Source organism: Fonsecaea erecta, assembly GCF_001651985.1.
Source record: "Fonsecaea erecta strain CBS 125763 chromosome Unknown Scaff3, whole genome shotgun sequence".
NCBI lineage: Eukaryota > Fungi > Ascomycota > Eurotiomycetes > Chaetothyriales > Herpotrichiellaceae > Fonsecaea > Fonsecaea erecta.
The window spans coordinates 542,020-564,768 of NW_017387246.1; the positions used below are offsets into that span (position 1 = coordinate 542,020).

The 22,749-nt window shown below is 52.5% G+C and overlaps 7 protein-coding genes across 7 annotated transcripts; 1 reads left to right on the forward strand and 6 right to left on the reverse strand.

Moving 5' to 3' along the window:
* Window positions 1–4,896: 4,896 nt before the first annotated feature.
* AYL99_03449 (hypothetical protein) lies at window positions 4,897–6,768 on the forward strand (the record flags this gene model as incomplete). The annotated part of the gene is made up of 1 exon (XM_018834965.1): window positions 4,897–6,768. One exon carries the CDS (start codon window positions 4,897–4,899, stop codon window positions 6,766–6,768), a length of 1,872 nt encoding a protein of 623 aa, XP_018694615.1.
* A 342-nt stretch (window positions 6,769–7,110) lies between these two features.
* AYL99_03450 (hypothetical protein) lies at window positions 7,111–8,586 on the reverse strand (the record flags this gene model as incomplete). The annotated part of the gene is made up of 1 exon (XM_018834966.1): window positions 7,111–8,586. One exon carries the CDS (start codon window positions 8,584–8,586, stop codon window positions 7,111–7,113), a length of 1,476 nt encoding a protein of 491 aa, XP_018694616.1.
* A 448-nt stretch (window positions 8,587–9,034) lies between these two features.
* Window positions 9,035–12,856, reverse strand: AYL99_03451 (hypothetical protein; the record flags this gene model as incomplete). The annotated part of the gene is made up of 2 exons (XM_018834967.1): window positions 9,035–9,065; window positions 9,117–12,856. The coding sequence occupies 2 exons, from the start codon at window positions 12,854–12,856 to the stop codon at window positions 9,035–9,037; spliced, it is 3,771 nt and encodes a 1,256-aa protein (XP_018694617.1).
* Window positions 12,857–13,221: 365 nt separating this feature from the next.
* On the reverse strand, window positions 13,222–15,834 carry AYL99_03452 (hypothetical protein; the record flags this gene model as incomplete). Its single annotated transcript, XM_018834968.1, has 4 exons — window positions 13,222–14,162; window positions 14,216–14,611; window positions 14,661–15,719; window positions 15,771–15,834. 4 exons carry the CDS (start codon window positions 15,832–15,834, stop codon window positions 13,222–13,224), a joined length of 2,460 nt encoding a protein of 819 aa, XP_018694618.1.
* A 1,260-nt stretch (window positions 15,835–17,094) lies between these two features.
* On the reverse strand, window positions 17,095–19,362 carry AYL99_03453 (hypothetical protein; the record flags this gene model as incomplete). Its single annotated transcript, XM_018834969.1, has 5 exons — window positions 17,095–17,981; window positions 18,085–18,309; window positions 18,384–18,468; window positions 18,515–19,116; window positions 19,200–19,362. 5 exons carry the CDS (start codon window positions 19,360–19,362, stop codon window positions 17,095–17,097), a joined length of 1,962 nt encoding a protein of 653 aa, XP_018694619.1.
* Window positions 19,363–20,064: 702 nt separating this feature from the next.
* AYL99_03454 (hypothetical protein) lies at window positions 20,065–21,236 on the reverse strand (the record flags this gene model as incomplete). The annotated part of the gene is made up of 5 exons (XM_018834970.1): window positions 20,065–20,288; window positions 20,379–20,534; window positions 20,586–20,752; window positions 20,815–20,933; window positions 20,988–21,236. 5 exons carry the CDS (start codon window positions 21,234–21,236, stop codon window positions 20,065–20,067), a joined length of 915 nt encoding a protein of 304 aa, XP_018694620.1.
* Window positions 21,237–21,360: 124 nt separating this feature from the next.
* Window positions 21,361–22,166, reverse strand: AYL99_03455 (hypothetical protein; the record flags this gene model as incomplete). The annotated part of the gene is made up of 2 exons (XM_018834971.1): window positions 21,361–21,528; window positions 21,612–22,166. 2 exons carry the CDS (start codon window positions 22,164–22,166, stop codon window positions 21,361–21,363), a joined length of 723 nt encoding a protein of 240 aa, XP_018694621.1.
* Between the last annotated feature and the right edge of the window lie 583 nt (window positions 22,167–22,749).

Here is a 22,749-nt window from a genome sequence, read left to right on the forward strand (position 1 = left end):
GGGGCTGTCACAGGAATCCATGTCTCTCCCCTTTCAGCCGCCATGGTGTTTCACAAGTACCGAGAATGGAGTACTCGATGTGGTCAAATGCACCCCGGTAATTGGCCGAGTCGGACCCTTAACCTTGTCCCCACGCCTTGTCTCTTTGACAGCCTCATGGACACAACTGTGTGCAAGCCTGAACCTTCAAGCTGGATTCCTCTCTCGCTTCCATCAATACGATTTTGCCTTTGTGAACACATGCTGGCTTGAGACATGCGCCCAACGCCCGTGCCAGATTGAGCGCCCTTGCTCCCATGTATCTAACACCAGAGAGGCCGCAAGCCCAGAGAGCTAGGAGCACACGGATTGGGTGGTTCTCATAGGAGGTTTACTTCCGCCTCACGAAGTCCGCAATGCCCTCTGTCTCCATGACACTAAGAGTGCAGTGTTTACCCTCCATTCCGCGAAGTCGAAGTCGGCAATGCGCTCTCTCCCGCACTAAAGCTGCAGTGCGCTGTTGCTTGGATGTGACAGTGTCGGGCTGCACAGTCTGCGTTGACTCCCAAGATGGCCGGCGCCGACGCCACAGCGGCGCCAACTGCCGTGCTCCGTGACGGAGCTGTCAATGCGTCTAAGGGCATTCGAAGCAATATTTGGATGTTAAGATGCATTTCCAATGTGTCATCTGCAAGGCATCCATCTGTAAACTCGGCTCCATTTGGTTCTGGGCTAGACGGAGACCAATCTGGCCCGGCTCTACCACATGTCTGTGCCGCAAATGAAGCTTGAGGGGGCTGGGCATTGGATATTGAGGGAGAATCTCACGGCTTTCGTCATTGGCTTTTCGTTCGGGCAAGGTTTGTGAATTCGCTTGTTTTCGGGCCAGGGAGTCATTCCCCCTTGATGTTATCGAAAGCCTCTAACTCTCGGACGGAAAACTGCCTTTCGAAGCCATGCAAGGAGCTCAGGAGAGAGAACCGAAGTCCCCAAGTTCAAGGCAACACGAAGAAGGGGGCCAGCATCCGTGCCGCGTAGACCGGTGTGAGAGTCTAAACGGTAAGGCTGAACGAGCATTTTACAAATGAAAGGGGATTACACTCTTCCAGAAGCCCTGCAACGAGCAAGCATTGCATCAGCTGCTCCCGGGCAAGGCAAAGAAAAAGTCTCGTGTGAGAGCTTCCAGGCGTGCCTTCATTGCCCTCTTCCCGCTCTTGCAGACGTGCCTCTATCCACAAGCGAGGGCAGTCGGGAACGTGCCGAGAATACACATGGTCGAAAGCAAGAGAGCAGCATCACATGGACTGTTTTCCCTTCCCTCTACAGTGCATACCTTGTTCTCGTGTCCTAGTCCGGACATCTGACTTCCTTCGCACCCTTGGTCCCCATCTCTCTAGAGAAGTCGCCCGTTCTTCGCTCAGATGACGAGGCCAGAACGGAACTTCGAGAGGCTGTAAGGGTACACAGGGACGTGGCAAGAAGAGCGACGAACAAAAATTCCAATTACAGACTTTCCACCCCAAGATTGTGAGCACAACAAGGCCACCCTAGCTGGCCTTCCGGCGCATCATGAGACAGCGAAAATGTTTTCCTGACTCGGTGGAAAAAGAAGGAAAAAGAGAAAAATCCTTCGTTTGTGCAATTGCATGACGCGAAGAGTCAGACAGAAAGATAGATACAGTCTGTACCCTGGACCACCTCGACTTGGCGAGTATTGTCTCGTGTTTTCCTTATTCCTCCTCTCACTGTCTTTATTTCCTTCTTTTCTCCCTGCATGCCTTCTTTCTACCACTACCATCCCACCTGTCCCGAAAAAGGAAAAAAAAAACCACCATGTGGGAAAAGAAAATGGAACGGAAGCAAAAGGGAAAAGAAGAAATAAACCCACCAACCCCCTGCTTCTTGAGCCTTGTCCTGTATCCCCTCCCCAAGATAAACGCCCTGTTCTACAATACTATTATTTGTTTGGTTGCCCGAGCAGGACAAGTCCTGTAGTACAAAATAATAATATGTACCCCATCTCCGTCCCTGTCTCCATCCTGGACCACCACGAGGCTCATCCATCTATCCAATCATGGATCGTCAGTCTTTCCATGCCAAATGCAGTAAATATTTACCGCATAATTACCCAATGGCGGGCTTTGAGTCGGTGGAGGGCGGGTTGCGTGTAACGTTTCTGGGAGAGAGGGAGGGAGGGAGAGAGAGAGAGAGAGAGAGAGAGAGAAACTACTGTATGTAGAGTACAGAGTGGAATTTTCGTGAGTCACGCTCGCTTTCTATTTCCAATTCCATCTATCTCCCCACCCATTTTTCCTGCGGTGACGTTGTGTATAATTACTGGAATGGGGCAGGGTTTTTTAACTGTCCAGGAGTCTGAATGTCTAGCTAGTAAAGGATATCCGCTGGTTTCCTATCCGGGCACGAGTTTCTCTCTCAACTGCTCACGGATGTGTCCGTTACGGCCACTCGTTGTCACAAAACAGTTTCATTCCTACCTGTGTTCAGTCTGATCTGGCGGAATGGGACTCGGAGTCGTCGCCGTTTGTCTCCTCTGCTAGCAGGAACTCTTTCTTGCTGGGTCTATGTTCTTACTCTGGTATTGTTTCCTCGTGCCTTTTCTACTCAGTAGCAGGCTGAGAGAGACTGGAACCTTGCGTCAGGGGATCATGAGAAGACAATCTTTTGGCTCGTCTATATAGAGTACAAAATGCACATAACACGCGAGCTCAACGGAACCCGCTCCAAATTCACGTAAAGTCCCGTGCTCACATGACACTCACAGGAGGCCCCAGCATACCAATCGCCTGTATGGTGATGCTAGCCGTGATTAAACACGTCCGTCGTTCTCCGCCAGTTTCTGGACGCTCTCACAATCCGGCACCTCGATCTGAAGAGGGCTACGGCAACTCGACACAGCTCTTGACCCTTAAGCCAGATACACTCTCTTCGCGCATTGGATGTGACGACGGCAAATCGGACACTTCCATCTTGATTCATCTGGGTTGAAACTTGGTCCCAAGTGCCGGTGACGGCGTGCTTGCTCGAGTAACAATGCTGAACACCAGTGACAGATTGCGATGTGCATACAAGGCTCCAACAAGGTGTCGACTCTCTGCTCACAACATACTCTACAGGCGATGTTAACGGTCAGCTCCCCCAGTTCGAGAGGTCGTGGTCGCAGCGGTTGAGAGTCGATAGGGTTGACTTGTGGGTGTGTATGTAGATGACCTTGGTCGCCCCTGGAGTTTCCTCGTTGCTGTAACGAGCTTCTGAGGCTATCGAACAATTGCCGGTCCTCTTGTCGCCGCATATGATTCATCATGGCCTGGACTTGGCGTTCTGTATCCCCGTTGCGAGGCGGCCCAGTCCCCAGGACAATGCTTGTAAGTTCTCCTCGCGTCTCCTGAATGTCGAGGGAGCCATTCTCAACAGATGACCTTTGCTCTTCCGCTTGTCTATAGCGATTCCATGCTCGACCAAACATTGCGGTGAGGGGGCTCTGATAACTTTCAGACTCGATTTCTTCTCGGGTACCGAATGGATTTGTAATGGCTCTATGCCTGCTTCTTGGGCTCGATAGGGTTGAACCGCCGTTTGGGTTCGACCGGCGGGGTGCAGGTCGGTGTGGTCTGGGGAGCGCATGACGCTCCCCAAGTTGGGCCTCATGGGTGAGATTTGCCACGTGGGACTGGTATGAATCATTCATGTAGTACTCAGGTGTTATTCCAGGGCCCATGAAATATTCGGTGCCGTCGCCGGGGTTGAAGGATGGGCCTGCGGGAACAGAAAACAAATTGTCAAGGGTATTTTGTCCATCGTTTACACCATCAAAGGACCAGGACTGTGTTTGGGCATTGGAAAGTGCGAAGGGGTTGTCGTGTGGACGCTCCATGCTGTCACTCGGTGGAACTGGAGATGAATCCGACGGGTCCTCAGCATGGGAAATTGGAGGATTGGTGACGAGAGATGCACGCGTTGTAGACTCTGAGTGTAGATTCCAGTAATCTTATGATGCAGATTAACAATATGTTAATGAGCGAGTGACTTGTAGTGGAAATTTGGTGATACCGACGATGAGTGACGAGCAGAGAGTGAAAGAAATGATCGCTGGACGTACCACGACACTTCCAGCAGTAACGCTGCCAGCGCCTGCCTTGGAGTCTCATACCTTGACCATCAATATAGCAAGGATAAGCAGTTGCCTAGGGTGGTGGTGGTGGTGTCAGTAAGGAAAGAATGGATCGGAAAGGGCAGCAGCAGCATTGGCATCCCTAGGACGCAGAAGGTGTCTAGGGGATGGCGTACGAGGGGTCTCTTGTCCGCACAGGAGCAGCAGCCAGGCACTGCTGTCAGAGCACAGCCTATAGTCGGCTTGTGTTCGCACATCTCTGCCATCGTGAAGTGCAAAGGTTGATGTGGCCTTTGTCACAGCAGCTCGTAACCGATGGCAAACCCGAGGGTTATGCCTCTTGTGGGTGAGACATGTATGGCGTGTAGTCTGAGGCCAATGTCTCTCCACGGCCTTGCCTGTACCAAGTGAAGCAGGGAACTTGCCAGCCAGAGATATCGTGAATGGGGGATAGTAAATGGATAATGGTGAAGTTGGCGGAATATAATTAGCGGAAACGGAATAACAAAGTCCCGAAAAGCGGGGCCTGCAAGGCTGTACAAGGCTGAGTGATTGAGTGAGGCGCAGATCTGACCGGTTTCGGTTTCGCAACTTGCATCTTCTCCCCTTCCAGCACACTTTGTCCATCTCGTCGTGCCTATTGTTGGTTGCACACTTAAACCATCACACCGCTCGCTGCCCACCTTCCGTGAGGCTCTTTAGCACGTGTCGAAATGTCCATATAGCACTCGTCAACGGTCCCCTCCCTCTCTCAATTTGCGGCATCTGAGTCGAAGCGGGACGTGAAGATGCCGCTCATCAAGTTGACCCCTTTACAAGCAAGGTTTACGGCATGCCTCTCGGCGTCCGTCTTCCTGTTGCTGCTGTACCTCACTTTGACAAGACCTTCCTTTGCTTACGCCCTCGAGCATGACTCCTCTCGGATATCTTCTGAAGACCACAACTTTTATGTCATATCAGACGGGGACGAACAGGAAGAGACGGATGAGGAGAGAATAACAGCCCGCGCTGAAGTTGGAGTGTCGGCGCTTGCCAACAACGACCCCGCAAACAGTAACATCGAGATCGGTCAGACCCAGAACTGGGTGTTCCCAAAGGATGCTATAGACGGTCCCCACGGGACGCCTGGGGTCGGTCTGCCAGGCGAAAAGCTGGAGGAAACGGATTTGCTCCCGGAACAGCACGAACTCAGACGAAGGCAGGCCGGAAACACTGTCTACATTACTCTCAACACTTGTCTGCAGCCTTCGCCCAATGCCACGAATGAAGTGCCTCCACAGTTGCAGATGTACATTTCCTTGTCCGAGTCAAATCAGAAACCAGGGCCTGATTCCGGAGACCCCAAACAACAGACCATTACAGTTGATGGAGGCTATGCGATCTTTGAGGCGGACGTCGATAGTGATGTGTACGTGGGGATCTCTGCGCCCAACACCACGGAATTCTCAGGCATCTGGAACTACAACCTCGCCGCGTCGATCGATGCGCCTTTCCATGACTTTAAGGACCCAGCAGTGAAGAACCTGTATTTCGTTGACGGCGACAACCATGCAGCCCTCCTGATTACCAACGATACCACGCAAGCTCTTCCCAACCAGACTGTCTATCAGGAATGGATGAAGCTGAGTCCTCCGTGGGGTGTCTTCGCTTCGAATCAGAATTCACGGGCAATTCTTGGGGTCCAGAAATCGTTCTGTGGGCTGCGAAACAATGCGCAACTGGCGGCGAATATTGACAACATCCCGAACCAAAATGTCGCCCAAATGACCAACAGAGGCTTGGGCGGCAAGCCCAAGGAGCAGTTCTACATCACCGGTCTCAATGCCACCTCGAAATACTGGGGCATGCTGGTCATGGAAGGGAACTCGACCGAATCGGGCGCCGGCGTGATAGGAGGCGGCGGCACCGTCTGGGCAGCCATGGAATTCGAGACCAAGACCGAAAACAACTGTGCCCTCTTATACAATCTCTCGTTCTGCTCGGAAGTGGCTTACGCCGTGCCCACCAACCCGGACAAATTCTCCCCCCAGACAGGACTCCCCGATCTAGCCAGATTGTACGATTCTCAAGCGGCCCAAATGTACCAATACTTCAACTACTCCCTGCAACAAATCCCTTGTAACACGACTTCCAGCGCTCAATACTCTCTCGCCCGCAACTGCGATGATTGCGCCCGGGCGTACAAACAGTGGCTCTGCGCCGTGACCATCCCCCGTTGTGCAGATTTCTCTAGTACGTCTTCATTCCTCAAACCGCGAAATCTCGGCCAGCCCTTCATCAACGGCTCGAGCATTTCGGCCGACCCGTCGCAATTCAACGTCAACCAAGCGCTCCTCAACCATGTGGCCACGAACTCTTCGCGGAATCCGGTCATCGACACGTCTATCCAGCCGGGACCGTACAAGGAGGTCCTGCCCTGCGAAGACCTGTGCTACGACCTCATGCAGAGCTGTCCGGCGAGTTTGGGGTTTGCGTGTCCACTCCGAGGAAAGGGCTTGGAGGACAGTTACGGCAAACGAGTGGATGAGTCGGAGGGGGTTATCAGTTGCAGCTATCTGGGCGCGGCGTATTATTTGAGCGGGAGCTCCATCCTCCAACAACCGAGCGTGTATAGCATGGCGTTAGTGGCGTTTATCCTGGGCCTGAGGAATCTTCTCTAAAGCGCGGTGCCAGAATAGATATGGATATATGGATATGTATATACCGAGTTTACGAACTCCGGGATTTGTTTTGCTGCAGACGTTTACGTGCTCACTTTTTCTGTGCTGTACTGTACTGTGCTGTGCTGTGCTGTGCTGTGCTTTTCTTGCTCTATTGAACCAAGAAAACTCATCCGTTCTGTCTGCATTGTATCATTTGCTGTTTCTCTGTCCGGCGTGGACTGTACGTGACCAATCGTATTGTTCTATGTTAAGCATCCCTGTCGCAATGCAAAGACAAGGCTGACCAGGATAGAAACGTAGATCCCGGCTCATGCTGCTGCTGCTGATGATTATCATTATTCATTTGCCAGCATGCTGTCTCCTCCGCGGCGTTGTCCGTGCTGGAGTCCACATGTCCTTCGTGTCGACACCGTCTGTTTCACCGCCCATGAGTCCCAGCCCAGATTTCCTCGTGGGCGTCTTCCCGCCCAGCTTCTCCATCAGCCGTCGCGCAGCAGGGGTCATGTTTCCGGCTGCTGTCGACGCAGGTGTAGTCACCAAACTTCTCAGGGTCTCCCATTCCTTTTCCCTTTTGCTCTTCGCCTGCTTCTCTAGCATCCGTAGATGCAGATCCTCGCGTTTGCGGAGCTCGCTGATCTTGAACGGGTTGGGCGTGCCGTCGCCCACCTGGCCCGCCAGGAGATCGCGGTAACTGGGAGTCGAGGAGACAGTCGCGGATGGCAGGTTCTCGGGCTCGTCCTCGTCGACGAATGCGTAGCCGTTGACACGCGGAGTCTCGCTAACCGGGAATTCCGTCGCTGTGGCTGTCGAATCACCATCATCGCCACGATATCTTTTTTGGGCGGTCCGCTGCGCGATGATTTCCGAGTTGAGCGACGGTGACGAAGGGACCGGTCCAGGATCATCGACGTACTGCATCGGCGAAAACCGTGTGTTTGCGTGGACCACGTGTTTCGGGCCGGCCTTGGAGTTCTGCTCCTTGACCTCCTGCACGGTCTGCAGCCCGTCTTCGTCCACGGACGTCGTGTTGAACATGAAGCTGTTGTCCGGACGCCTGATCTTCCAGGCGTCAGGACGGGCGAGACGTGCATCCGTCGCTCCTGCTGTCATAGGGATCAAGGCTTTGCCCCCCGCCGCTTCGTGTTCTTCGCGCTCCTTGAGAAGTCGGGCTTCGCGGGCCCGGTGGGCGATTTGGCGTGCGGACGGGAGGCGCTGGTCCTGAGTCCACAGGTGGGCATGTTTCTCGCGGCGGTTTTGGTTCTGCTTGTCGAGCAGAGCATTGAACGACTCATTGTCCTCCGAGGTGTATTTCGCCTGAAATGAACCTAGTGAAAATCTCGACGTGTCCAATTGTTTTGTTGGCTGCTCCCCTCCCCTTTCATCTTCTTCTCCAGCTTCACTCCCGGCGACTGTCACAGGTGTCTCGCTCCCTGTGTATCCCACCGGCGTATCTCCCACGGCAACTCCTCGGGGTGTCGCTGACGGCGTCCTGTCGAATCGAGTGTTCCGCGCGGACCTCCTCTTGATGCCTGTCCCCGGCGCTGCGGCCTGTCTTAGTTTCTGTGCTGCCTCCACGATCCACGACTCGTTCCCGGAGTCTAATGCCGTCAAGTACTCATGCTGCGCCTGGCTTTCCAGCAGGCCCGGGAAATAGTCGCGGGCGATGATGTCGGACAGTGCCTGGGTGTATTCATCTTCGTCCAGAACTTTGGGGGGTCTTTTTATCCGCTTGAGAGGGGGCGGGGGCATGAGAGCGACATCGTCCGCAGATGCTCGTCGAATGAGTGCTTGTTGTCTCGCCGGTGAAGTAGCCATCAAAGTCGTGCTCTGGCGGCCGGTCTCATAGGCACCTTGATCTGCAGCGAAACGTTGACATGTAATGAGGTTTTCATGCAAGGAGAAGGCAGCCACTTGAATAGGCGACTTGCACCGTTCATGCCACCTGACTCGGAACACGTGACGTCTTCTGCGTGTCGCGAGTCATAACTCAGCCTTGCCAAGTAACACTGTCTACTCGGACGAGGCTGAGAACTTGTATTCTGACTTCGATCCGATCATTGAATGGTATTAACTCGAGTTGACTGCTAACCTCAAGTCCGTTTCCAGAGGCCTCAATGGTCCTCTGCTCCACCCGTTTACTTCATTCGTAGAACAGAAGTCGCTGTGATGTTATACATTGTAGAAACCTGGTCATCATCCCCACCAGCTCAGGCACAGCAGCCACAGGCAAACACAAGAAAGCAGTGATGTAGAAAACACACTTTTACTGAACGCTCCTCCCGCCGTCCTTCTCACTATGCAAAGGGTCAGAGATCGAGAATACGTAAGACCCCAACGGCGCCTACTCGTCATCATCATCATCACCCCCAAAACCGGCTTCGGCAGACGTCCTCGCTGCATCCGTGTGGCCATTAGTGCCCGCATTGAACGCTTCTTCCTCGTCTTCCTCGTCGTCGTCATCGTCGTCGTCGGCAATGGTCCGGAGTTGTTTGCGTTGCCTCGGTGGCGGCTTAGGTTGAACTTGCTCCTGTTCCCCTTCAGGTCCGTTGCGTGAATCCTCCATTTCTTCATCCCTATCCGGGACTTCGGATGCCGGGGTGTCGATGGTAGCTTCTTCCGGGGTCGCTACAGCGCTCGCCTCGTCTTCCAATTCGGAGTCTGAGTCCACCACCACGGCCTCGGACTTGAACTTCTCATTCTTTTTCCGTGGAGTTTCTTTTGCCGCACTCTTCCTCTCCAGCCTTCTCTTCTTCTTCTTGGGCATCTCTGCCGGGGCCTCGTTGTCCGAACCACTAACTGGAGTCCGCGAAACACTTCTTTCGCTCTTCCCATCCTCGTCGTCTTCAATGAACCCATCTTCGTCATCTCGCTTCTTCCGCTTGCCCCCAGCCCTGGGCTTCTTCTTGCGCCTCACGCGCTCTCCAGTTTCGTCGTCGTCCGTGTACTCGGCGGCTTCTCTGGCTGCGGCCTCGGCGCGAATCTGCTCGGCAATTCTCTCCGTCTCCTCGACAATCTTTCGCCGTTCTTCTGCAATCCTCCGGGCACGTTCCTCTTCCTCTTGTCTGCGTTTTCTTGCGGCCTCCTCCCGTTTTCGCAGCTCCTCCTGCCGCCTCTCCTTCGCTTCCTTCAATTTCGTGGCGTTTTCATTCTCGTATGCGGCCTGTCTCACACGTTGGCGCTCCAGCTGGTTTCTCATGGTGTTTTTACCCATGGCCGCCCGCTGCTCGAGTGCCGTCCGGGGATATGGAGGTTGTTTATGTCGAGCGACTTGTTCAAAGGTATCAATGGCTTGCTCAAGCCCGGCGATGGCAGCATCCACGTCTTCAAGCGTCCGATCCGTTTCCTTAGCCTGGTTCACATATTGCGCAATCTGGAACTGAATGAAAGCCACGTTGAATTGCAAATGAGGAGAGTCGGGTTGGGTAGCCAGAGCGCGCTTCATGTAATCGAGAGCAGTGGTCAGAGCAGGTATGGATTGATCAGCCTTGCCTTTCAACAGCCATGCCCTCGACAAGCACGCCAACAGCTGAGCGTTTTCACTCTTGCCGTCTTTTCTCAGTGCGATCTCGTAGTTATCGATGGCACGTTGATACTGCCGAAGTTCTGTCATCACATGACCTAAGTTAATGTTGACCGAGGGGTCCCGGAGAGTGTCTTTAACTTTGGTGAATATCTGCAGCGCATCTGAGTATGCTTTCTTGTCATCACAGAGAGCGATTGCAACTCCCTGTGCGGCATAGGCGTTCTTTGGGTCCAACTGCAACGCTTTGTCGAAGAACTCGTATGCTTTGGCATACATTTTGGTCCGCTTTTCCTTTTCTTGATCCGTATTTCGGGGCATATCTCTCGCAATGGTGAGGTGGATGTTACCCATACCAACGAGAGAATAAAGGTCATGCTTGTCATAGCCCTGCAATGTGTGCTTATAATGACGATTCTCAGCATCTTCGGCAATGTTGGAAGTCTTCTTCTTGGCGCTGTGATGGTACCAGCCCATCAAAGCCCTGATTTCGGTGTTGCCATAGTCGTTTTGATAAACTGCGTGGATCTTTCGCGGCCCTTCGTCTCGCGGTGACGTTTCCAAGGCTATGAACGCTAGGCGCGCGGAAGCATCTGTGTAGTCGGAGTGCCGGGCAAGGAGGCCTTCATAAACCTTCTGAGCCTCCTCCAAGAGTCCCAATGCCTCCAAAGTTCGGGCGAGGTTGTATGAAATCGTGGTCACCAGAGCATCGGTATCGCTGTTGTCGACATCCTCCGTACCGATTTTCTCTTCCTCCAGCGCCTTCTTTTCAGCCTCTTGCTTCTCAGTGAGTCTGACACAAGCATTGAGCGCAATCTGGAATGTCTCTCGGGCCAGGGAGTACGACTCCTGCCCATATAAGAAGCACGCCATATTGTTCAGAAGCTGTGGGGGCAAGTTCTCGCGGAGTTGCGCAATGTATGTTGCTTCCTCCTCGTTCGGATCTGGCTTGTCTTCATCCGGAATTTTTTCTAGCTGCATTTGTTCGACCATTTGCAGACACTTTAGACTTTCAACTGGATTCTCAAGCTCATACAAACGCGCGAGGTAGAGCAGAACCGACTCATCGGGTTTGTTCCGAGTCTTTTCGTCCTTCCAGGTCTTTCGAACACCCTCTAGCAGCTGTATGGCCTTGCGCGCCGCGGTCGCTTTGTCATCTTTGGTCGTCGTGTTCTGGGCGGAGAACGCTTCTTCGGCATAAAGACAGCCCAGCAGCGTCATGGCCTCTACATGTCCCTTGAGCTGGGAGAGATTTTCCAGCCGGAACTTGGCACCCTGAATGTCCTGGGTCTGAATCATAATCTGAATGAGACCGAATTTCGCCGGGAAGTAGCCTCGATCCAGGCCACCCCGTGCCTGGTCTGACCGGTTGTAATAGTCATTTGCTCTTGGCAAGTCCCCCTTGTTGTGCTCCTTTCGAGCCAGCAAATACCAACCGTCACTAGCGATGGCATTGATGTCAGTCTGTTCGATGGCTTTTCGCGCCAAGGGTTCCACCGTGTCGTAGCGCCCCGTCAAGAGGAAATAACTCGCAAAAGTCGCACAGCTGAGGGGGAAATTTTTGTCGATAGTGTACGCTTTCTTCGTATGGTCGATCATAGCCTTCTTGTAAAGAGCGTTGAACTGCGGGTCAGAGGCCGGGTATTTGGCGCTTTCGTGCAGATAGTACACCCCCAGGAGCGCATGCGCGATCTTTGACTCGGGGTTCAGTGCCAGCGACCGCTCCCAAGCCATCTTCGCCCTGTCCTGGTATCCCAACTGCCACAGACAACAGCCAATGCCTATCCGAGGATCCGGGTCTGTGAGCCCGGGCATTTTGGCGAGCACGTCCTGGTACACTTGTAACGCCGGGCCATATTGTTTCTGCAAATAAAGTGTCCTAGCTTTTCCAATTGAAGCCATCATGTTGCGACCTTCCGAGGCCCGCAGCGCGTCATCGAAACACTTGAGCGCCTGTTTAAGAGATTCGGCTCTTTCAGTATCTGACCCAGCTTTCGTTGACGCTTGCAAGGAAGCTCGAAGGAGGAAAAGCACGCCTCTGGTGAGATAGAGTGGAGGGAAGGCAGGATTGATTCGGAGGGCGTCATTGATCGAGGCGGTGGCTTCTCGCAGGTAATGATCTTTGGTCTTCACATCGGACGATTGCTGATTCTCCGGTAACACTCGGGGAGCCTGTCTGCTTTTGAGAAGATTCAACCACGCCACACAGGCGAGCAGGCTCAGACGTTCCTTGGGCCCGCTCCTTGACAGTGACCCCATGCCTTTGGCCAATATTTCGATCGCGTGGTCGATTTGAGCCTGTTTGGCGTACGCCAGTGCGATTGTGATCCATAGATTTTTCGCAGCCTTTTCATTTTCCAGGAGTTGACAGAGCTCCGTAGGGTCGTCGAGGTGGTCCTCAAGATTGACTTCGACCGCTTCGTCGGCGTCCAGCCCGCCGGACACAGGAATATCGATCGCGGAGGGGATATCAGCAAAGCGTGACGCCGGCGTGACTCCCACCGCCCCTGCTCTTCCGTTGGGGTCACTGGCAGTACTGCCATTTCGCACTGCTGTTGACGCCATGTTGGCAGTGGTGGGAGATCAGTTGAGGGACGGGAGAGAGTTTGGAAGGACACAAGTCGTCATCTCATGGCGAGGGAAACACGAGTTGGCAGTGACAAAAGAAGTCGAATAATACGAGGCGAGCGTATACTGAAGTGAAGCGACGATTGCCTGGTGGTGAATGTATTGTCTTTTACCGCCCTGCGGTGCGGATGCGTGAAAGTTCTCGGTTCCTCCTGCCGCCGCGCTAAGAGTTTCCGCCTCTGCAAATGACAGCCTTTTGCTCCAGCCTTGTGCACGAGCAGGGCGAAAAGACATCTGACGGCACCAGAAAAGGGATATCATGGTTAACTTAGATTGTCAGGGTGTCATTATCATTATGAATATCAATATCTCAGCCGGCTAACGTCAAAAAAAAGTCGGCTCTCCTCCAGATTGATCATCACATTGCCGTTTTCGTCTATTTGTACATATTCATCTGTGGTGGGAATGACCTTCCCACTGTGTTCCACCTCTTGTCGACTGATCCCGCCTGGATCACGGGGAATCCATAACGTCGGCGGTTTGGCGAAGAACGAAGGTGGGTAGTAGATATCCTGCTCAATCTCATCCGGATACACTGGGTCTGGCAAGTCGGATGGCACCATCCGACGAAGTATGGTGTAGTCGGAATATACCTCGGGATGGAGCCAGCGTAGAAGAAAGTTCGACTTGTCTGCGGGATTTGGTGAGAGCCATCGCATCCAAAATGCGTTGAGAGCATTCACCACCATGTGGGCTTCGGCGGGAACCTCCTTTTTCAGTTTCTTCCTGAACATGGTTTTGACGCCGCCTCCCAGGGCGTTGAGAGCTCCACTTGCGCCTTCCAAGGCCCTGCTGTCGCCTTGGTCTGGCCCCTGTTCCTCTTTGTCGGAATGATATTCTTCGGATCGCTCTATATCTTCGGCAATGCGTCGATTCGTCGGGGTACTAGCCAGTAAGTGCAGCTGGTCTTCTTGCATCGTCAAACTTTTTGGCAGACTCCATAAAAGTGGCCCCAGCGCGTCGATGAGCGAAGTATGGACCAAACCAGTGAGAACAAGGAGGGCCACAGTCAACACGACTGGGACGTATGCTCCTTTGAGCGAAAACAAACCAATCATGCAAACCTCGGAGAAGTATAAGCCTAAGAGGAGGTGCATAAGAGCGCGAGGGTAGACCAGCCCTCTCGTATCGACTTCAGAATCGTAAACGTAGATGAGGTTGTATCGGTACACAATATGCAAGAAGAGGAGACCGACAGCGGCGAATCCCAGGATTATTGGCGCAATAAGCGCATAGCTGAGAGCTGCCACAATGTAAGAAACAGCCCAAGCAGAACATGTGCTCGAAAGAACTCACTGATGACACCAAGGTTGGTGTAGACGGGAAAGACTGCCCCCCAATGAATACGCTGCAGCCGGTGCCATCTCCTGTACATCTTCCGTGGACTGCTGATGTACCTTTGAAACACATACAGCTGGAACAGATTACCGAATTGGACAAGCGCGGAAGAGCCAAGTGCCAGGCTCTGCAGAAGAAAGTAGGAGAGATAGAAGTTGGAGGCCTTGGGCAGATTCTGCGAGAGCAAGTCCTTTGCCGTTGTCGGATCTTCGAGCAACTTCGTAACGGCTGCCGACGCTGCGGATGTCAGGGTCGTAATCAAGAATACTTGGACCACTTGGAATGCAAAGTAGGCATGCTGGGTGTAGAGCTCGATCATGCTCAGAGTTGGAACTCCGCCTAGCCTCGCACAGTCTGGTTCAAGGTCAGCATTTGGAATACTGGGAGCTGAGCATCGACTTACATCTCAGGATCCCCGGAACGATACTCATCAGCAAAGACAGAGCCATGGCCGGAACGACACCACTCAAAATACCCTTCACGGAGCTTGGGAGATCTGCTATCCATCCTAAGAAACTGACCTTCTCCGATAGATAGTCAATATTAGAAATTGTGCCTACTAGGGCGGATGGAATGGCCCAAAATATTATCAAGGCGGTGATCAGAGCCTTGATCAAGAACTTTCGCACGATCGTCTCTAGCCACGACATGCTCAACGACTCCCATAGGATCTCGAATGGCCGAACCCCAATAAAGCGTTGAGCCATGTGCAACGGGCGATGATGCGTCAGCGTCTGGTAGGCGTGTTGTGCATCTGTGTGTGTCTCGAACTCCACAAAGACGGAAGGCAGCATGCCCTCGGTTTTGAAAAGCTGGTCTCGCCGCACTTTGGCAATTTGGTTGTTCAGCTTCCTGATCTGATTCCTGGTCCACTTGATCGTGTCCACGCGGCGCCCGTAGTTTGCAATCGGTCTGTGGTGTGGCCTCGAGCTATGCGGGATCCATTGTGAGGCAACTGATCCGTTGACATCTGGCAGAGTCCGCTCTCCCATCTCTTTCGAAGGGTAAGAGGCGTCCTGTGGGCTGTCGGGCGCCGATATGATTTCGGCGGCGCCAGATCTTGAGACGGATTTTCTCCCATTTTCACTCCGGGATTCGGTTTCGAGAGATTCTTGACTTGGTTCCTGCTTGTTCCCATTTTTTCCTTTCTTAAGTGCTTTCGTCCTTGCCGCATTGGCCATCTTGATGAGTTCAAACTCGGCCTTTTCCAGACGCATCGCCGTTTGCTCCCTTTCCTCGACAAGGCGTTCAAGCTCACTGGTCGTTTGGGGAATCCAAATCCGCTTGACAGAGCTTCCAAGCATCCATCGAAGCCTCTGCTCGTCCAGGAACTGTCGAGGTACATTTCTGTATAGCACTGTCCGCGAGGACAGTCGATTTGCATAAAATGGTGAAAGGAGATACGCTTGTCGTAAGTTGATATAGTATACACATTCTCGTGAGACCATGTACAGGATGAACGCTGCATAGCACGTTACTGGGAATGCTTAAATTGAGTCCGCACATGACATACCAAAATAGACCCATGACAAGAGGGTATGGGCGTACAGTCGGTTGTGGTCCACCACGTTTCCCATAGTCAAGCAATCCAACCCCTGATTGCCCGCACCACCTGTCGCATGAATGGGGAGAAGAATGGGCCAAAGGAGCAACACTCCAACCAGGCATATTATCGCCAGCACTTTGAGAAAGCGCAGAAAGAGATATCCATCGAGGGATGAGTGATTAAGCACAAAAACAGAAGGGATGCGATAGAACTCGGTGAACCAGTTGAACCACCCATTGGGAAGAGGTGCACTCTTTTCGCTTTTCACACATGTCAGCCTTACAGCTGTGACTAGTGAGAGTCAGGGCGAAAAGACATACTGTGGTTCCAGGCTCTTCAGCGATGCCCTTGGACCGTATACTCGAGGACATTTGCGCCGTAGAACAATGAAGATAATGAGACACAAGGCAGCCCAGATCAAGACTGGCACTAATGTCGCAACAAGGTTGCTTGTTGAAGATGAGTTTGAGCCAGAAACCACACGAGACAATCCAGGGCTCGTAGAATTGTCACGGGCCGAGCCCACGCGGGGATCCGTCGTATTCAACATCTGGATTCATTGAAATCGTTGTGGCCTTCCTTAAGGTTCTAGGCGGCAATTGCCAGAAGCTGGGAAGTCAAGAGCATTGCAGTCTCGAGGTTATTCGTTAATTGTAAATGCTGAAAGCTGAAAGCTCGTTGCTGAACCGAGCCAGATGCGGGAGAGCACCGAGAGGAGAGGCCCCGGAAAAGCAACGGATTGATCGACAAGGGCCTAGACTCGGCCAATATCGAAATTACGATAGGCTGAACAGGGCTTGAGACCAATGGTTATGCATAATTGAGATCCGGCAGCCAGGGTGGCACCACTCGCCTAGATGGTTTGCTAGATGGCCAATCTGTAGCCAGGTTTAGGGACGCTGGTCCTCTTCCGAAGACTGCCTTATTGGTGCAAGCTCAGGGATGGAAAACCCCGAAGCGGGGCGAAATCGGCGTCTTTACGTATATCTGGAGACGGGGAGGAATCTTTTCCCTCTTAGCTCGCCCTGGAAACGGTGAGATGTGCCTATCCACCAGACGCATTGGGATTGAACCACGCCACTAGGGAGTCTGCCCAGGGAATTAGAAGCCGCCGCTTCCATTTGGACCGAGATTGAGGAAACGATCGCCAGGGTATTTCGTATTGGTGCTATGCAGAATGACGAATCCTTCTGACTTGAATCAAGAACGGGACCTGACTTGACTCAAGGACCTGTGCGCTGACCGCCTCAGGATTTGAAGGACAAGTAATCAAGGGGATATGCGGTGACTGCTACTCTTCTGGGCTTGAATATGCTGCTGACTGCTTTCGTGTTGCCTCCCAAGCATCTCGCAGAGCATGCCTGACAGCTTGGGTGGGCCAAGCGTGCTCGCGCTCTAGCGTAGAGAGAAAACCTTCAACGGCGGACTGCTCTCCAGCATCGCGGATGTATTCGCCGCACATCGATACTCCCACTGCTGCTGTGACCATGCCGGGCTGGTCATTGATATTGGCAAGAGCCAGTCCACAGAGACGCATTGTGGAGCGCCTTAGTTGAGCTTCGAGGGAAGTCATGGACGAACTGGAGCCTAGCCCTAATCTCTGGAGGTTTGGGTCGTATACAGCAAGCAATATTCGCGCCAGTTCGAAGTGCTGGAGCGCGAGAACCTGGCAATCATTCATGTGCCATTCCTCTGGGAAATACTTACCCCTCAAGGGATCCGCGTCTCGGTAGTAAAGGGGCTTGAAGCAGGCTGGCTGAACCGAATCCCACTTGTCCTGCACGACTTTGAGGCGCTTCCACCGATCAACACGGCTACTCGGCTCGATGGTACCGCCTACCCCACCGAACGCGAATTTGCAAACATCGGCACACCAGACCAAGATGCGGTTCGTCCATGTGTAGTCATCCACTGCTGGATCCAGATCTGAATAGTCGTTGTCTGGACAGAGTGGGAGACGGAAAGGTCTACGGTAGAGTAAGACCGACCAGATTTCCTGTCGGAGAGCAATCAAGCAAGCAGAATGAGCCAGCGACGCATTGTTTGAGGCATATATATCGCAGTCTCGGGGAGGACCATGGATCGTGCGCAGGGAATAGAAGGATCCGTTCTGTTGTGACTCTATCACTCCCCGGAGGACGCTTAGATAGGTCTCCGAGTCCCAGCCGGTCAATGGGGCTGTAAGCGCCAACTTGTCAGTACAGACTCAGATATGACCCATGCCGAGCTATATCACTCTGAAATTTCATATTGAGTCACATATTCCATGGGGAAGACTCACTGTCAATTTGTTCGTGGAACCTGAGGATGGTTGCAGCAATTAGAGCGTCTTGATTGATCGTCTTCTTCGGATCATTCAATACCTCCATCAGGTAGGAAATGCAGAGGTTGTGATATTCTACTGCCGAATTTTCGTTGAGGTCGGCGAGAGGAGTTCCTTCAAATTCGACCGGCCGTTTACTATGTGTTGAATGCAATCGAGTCAGGTGGCGTGCCGACGCAGTGACTGAGTACATCCTTAGCTGAAACCGTAGCAGGAGGAGTCCGGCAATTGATCTTCCTCCGAAACAAAAGACTTACGTATGGCATATAAAAGCACCGGACAGAACATGGCACGCTGGGGGATCACAAGAGAGAAATGGCGGTCTCGATCGGTTGTCTCGAACTGTAAAAGTTAGAAGGGATTAGGGTCGAAGTTGTTTGAAACTCACGGCATGCGCCAACTTGTTGATGAAGTGCTTGATCAGACAAGCCTCCTGGAGGCTTGTGTATGCCTGATGTGTTGCTTTCTCTGGGAGACCGTGTAACGCATCGGGAGAAGCATAATACGGTGACGGAAAGGCATAAGATGGATGTGGTAGGTCGGATACTGATTGATTGCTAGGGGTGAGACCATGTCCCGTCTGACTCCCGACCTGAGTTTGAGAACCGGCTGGACGTGACTGATCATGGCTTGGGACCTCAGTCGATGACTGGACTTGCTCGACAGGTTGGGTCTGGATGGGACTTGATGAAGCCTCAATCCGGCTGAACAGGTCTGGTTCAATCCTTTGGGCTCGAGACTGCTCTTCGTAGGTGGGTTGTGGGTTTTCCATTATTTCATCGTCAGAATCATAGACCGGAGATCCGTGTAATTGTTCAGGTGCTGCTTGGTCAGAAAGGGACGAGGCTTCTGCCGCTCGCTCTGCACTTTCATGTGTGTGATCTGGCAGTAGCCTTTTAGACCGGCGTTCGTTGGTGTGGTCCGGGTGCTGTGCAGATCCGACAGAAGCAAGAGCAACCTCTTTCGTAACATCAATGTAAGATAAGGCGTCTGAAAATCCAGTAAGCAAATGAGCAGGAGGGACGTCGCCGTGTCTAATGGGTTTGGACAAACCATGTTTGTTCGGTGCCAACCATGTCTGGTTTGAGTCGAAGGTGAACTCATGCTGAGGCCGAGGAGCCTTTTTGAAGCGGAAAGATTTCCTTGGACGCAAACATTGGAGACTGGACTTTTTGCAGTTGCGGCAAGGTACATGAGGGTCGCCTTCGTAGCTGCTTCAGTCTCGATGTAGGGCATTTTGGAAGAGAACTTGCTTACATTTGAGATGCCTATCTACACAATTCAACCGTATCAGCCATAATAACTCTGCGTGAAGGGATAAGGGGTAGTATACTCTTGCAGCTTGTGCATGGAACAGTCCGTTCTTTGTGAGGTTGCGACATCTTTGCTGTGTTTCGTCCTCACCATGGAGGTCGAGCTCTCATGACGAAACAGGATTCAGAGCTAGCGGTCGCGGCCCCAAGGTGACTATTACTGTCGGGCGATCCCACTTACTCGTTCAGCATCGGCTTGGGACGTGACAGAACCATCGGTGGCCACAGATTTCAGCAATCGATTCTATGGTGACGAGACAGTCGTGTGTCCATATAGAGCGAAGATGGACTCTATTAGTGGGAGTAGGGCGTCTGGGCTCCTTAAAGAAGAAAGCTGCAACTCACCCCGCATCACGATCTTCGGGACTAACTTGGAGTTGGTGGCAAGCTCTAACGGAATAACATCATTGGGGGAGAGGGATCCTGCGAGTCAAAGGTAACGTTGGATAACGAGTGGAGGTGGTGTGTTGAAGCATTCAGATGAAGCACGGAGCCGTTGCTAGATGGCAAGGCTGAGATTGGCTGTAAAGCCGCTGTAAAGCCCCTTTTATTGGGCTACAAGCCACTGATGGTAATGAAATGCATACACACAACTACTGCCTGAATCTCGGGATTTGTATATGCTTCACACTTTCAGCTCCTCGACCGATGCCGCCATCCCAAAGAGCTCTCCCGCCACGCGGCCCATCAACTCGGCCTCCTCGTAGATGGATTTGTCTCCGAACACTTCGGCGATCTGCTCTAGTGATTTCTTGCTGGTTTCAGGGACCAAGAAGAATGAAAAGATACTGGCTGCAATGCAGAAGCAGCCAAAAAAGAGGTAGGTGCCCCAGCCGATGGATATGACCACTAAGCCGGAGACCTGTTAGTATCATTTGGCAATACAAGGTATAGGATTGTGGAAAGTACAAAAGTATCCCGAAATGTAGGAGGACTTACTTTGTGGGACAGCCACTCCAATGATGAAATTTGCTATCCAGATCGTAGCAGTGGCGATTCCGACGCCCTTGCTTCTTGTCGCGGTTGAGAAACACTCTACTGGCAAGGTCCACGCAAGTGGCCCATACGATGCCGCATAGGTTAGGACATACAAATCTGTATGAAGTCAGTGACGGGTCGAAAGCTTGCGGGTATACAGCGCATTACATATCAGGGCAACACCAAACCACCCGACGCCTTGGTGTGTTGACCAACGGCCGTTGAATTTGCCCACAACACCAGCCATAATCAGGTGCGGTGCTGCCATGGCCAAGCCGCCAAATATAGCAAGCTTTCGTCTTCCTATTTGGTCGAGAAAGAGGAAAGTCGGGATCCTGAGAAGTATTGGTGAGTATAGATGGACCTTGAGAGCTTCTACGAAACAGGTCGAACCTACCCTGCGACAAGCTGGCAGATATTCACCATCCCAGAGAGAATCAAGGTCATCTCGTAACTTTGTCCCAGTGCAGCGAAAAAGGTCGGTGCATAATATACAAACGCATTGATACCCGAGAACTGAAGCCAGCGGCGAGTCAGCGACAGCCAAAGAGGTGAGAACAATGCTCTTACCTGTTGAAAGAATGGTATGCCGATTGCCACCAATGTTCGCTTAATGTACTTGGGCTTGAAGAGCTGGATCCATTGTTTGACCTCGAGCATTAATGGGCCGGTGTCGGGGTGTTCACGCTTCAGCATTTCCTCCTGGAAGCGAACATCAACCAGAATACCTTTCCACTCGGTCTGAATGCGGTGGTCGTCCTCTGGAAGTCTTCGTAGTTTTGCCAATGCTTTCAAGCTGTCACCATTGCGACCTCTCATGGCGAGCCAGCGAGGAGAGAATGGGAAGAAATGGATGCCCAGACCAACGGCGAGAGCCGGTGCCATTTGCAATAGGAAGGGGAGCCTAAAAGACCAGTCACCAGCAATGTGCCTGCAGAGTGTGTTAGGAAGTAATCGACAACGGAGCATCGAGGGGGCTGTCTTGCCTGGTCCCATAGGTGATCCAATAGGCAATTATAGCCCCAATGACAATGCTGATGGCCTCGAGCACCAGTAGAGACCCTCTGATATTTGGGGGTGCAATTTCGGAAATGTAGAGAGGAGCGCCCATCTAGAGAATTGCCCGAGTCAGCGTCGAAATCAAACCTGCGATCAAGATATAGGAGGACAAGATGGCAGAGCAGGAAAACTCACAGCCAGAGTTCCAACGCCAATGCCCCCAATGAAGCGGCCAGCAACCAGGGTACCGTAGTTGGAAGAAGCAGTCTGTATGACAGCCCCGATGCAGAAGAAACATGTCGCAACCGTCAAGCCCCATTTCCGCGACAAGCGATCCGCCAGATACGGTAGACAGAGACATCCAATGAAGGCACCGAGTTCGAGCAGACCTGTCATAACGCCAACATTGAAGCCATAGTGAGCCGCGCCAGGAGCAATCTTGGGGAATTGCTCGTGGAATTGCGGCATCACCAGGATCAAGGAGATCACGCCCTGGTCTGTATACTGTGTCAGGGCTTGTTTCTCTCTGGTAGCCAGTTGGTCAGGGATCTCACCATAACCGAACGAGAATCCGCCAAATGAAGCCAGCAAGGCGGCGCCAAAGACGAAGGGCGACCGCAGGATCCCTCCAATGCCTTCCTTGTCATAGGTAAGATCAGCGTGAAGCACGTGGTTGGCAAGTTCAACATATTCTTCGTGGTTGGTACTCTCCGCGGGAGTGGTAGGCCCTTTCGCATCGAGTTGAGTCATTGTGGCGACGTCGTGAAATATCAACAGGATGGATTTTAAGGCAAGCCTGAACGGACAAGGCCTTGAGCTGTAGTAAGGGCGTTGAATGGAAGCCGAACATTCTTGGGGAACATGCTCGTTTATATAACTTTCCGCTGCGAAGCATTCGCATAGCTAGAGCGCTGCCGTGTGGCAACGTTCGAATGCTGGAAATAGTCCCCCATAACGTGGTCCGGGGTATGGGGAGAGATCTCCGGGGCGCGGCGGGTTGTTTCCATGAGAAGACTGCTTTCTCTGCCGCATTTTCGTAGTTTCGGCGAGTTCATCTCTTTTGGGAACCTGGCTTTGGGGGGTTTTCGGAATAGAGCGCCGGGAATTGAAGCATTCAAATGCCGACTCCATGTCGGGAATGCAGCATTAAAGCCGCTATCGTAGTACGGAAATTGGAACGCATTAGCCAGACCTTCGTAAGATCCTGAAGTGCTGGAATTGTAGGAGGAGTAAAGCTAAACGCGGTATGACTTAAGAGAGCCTGCAGCCTACAACCAAAGCACGGCTAATGAAAGTCAGAAAGTTGACGAACACACACAAATTCAGAGAGCAG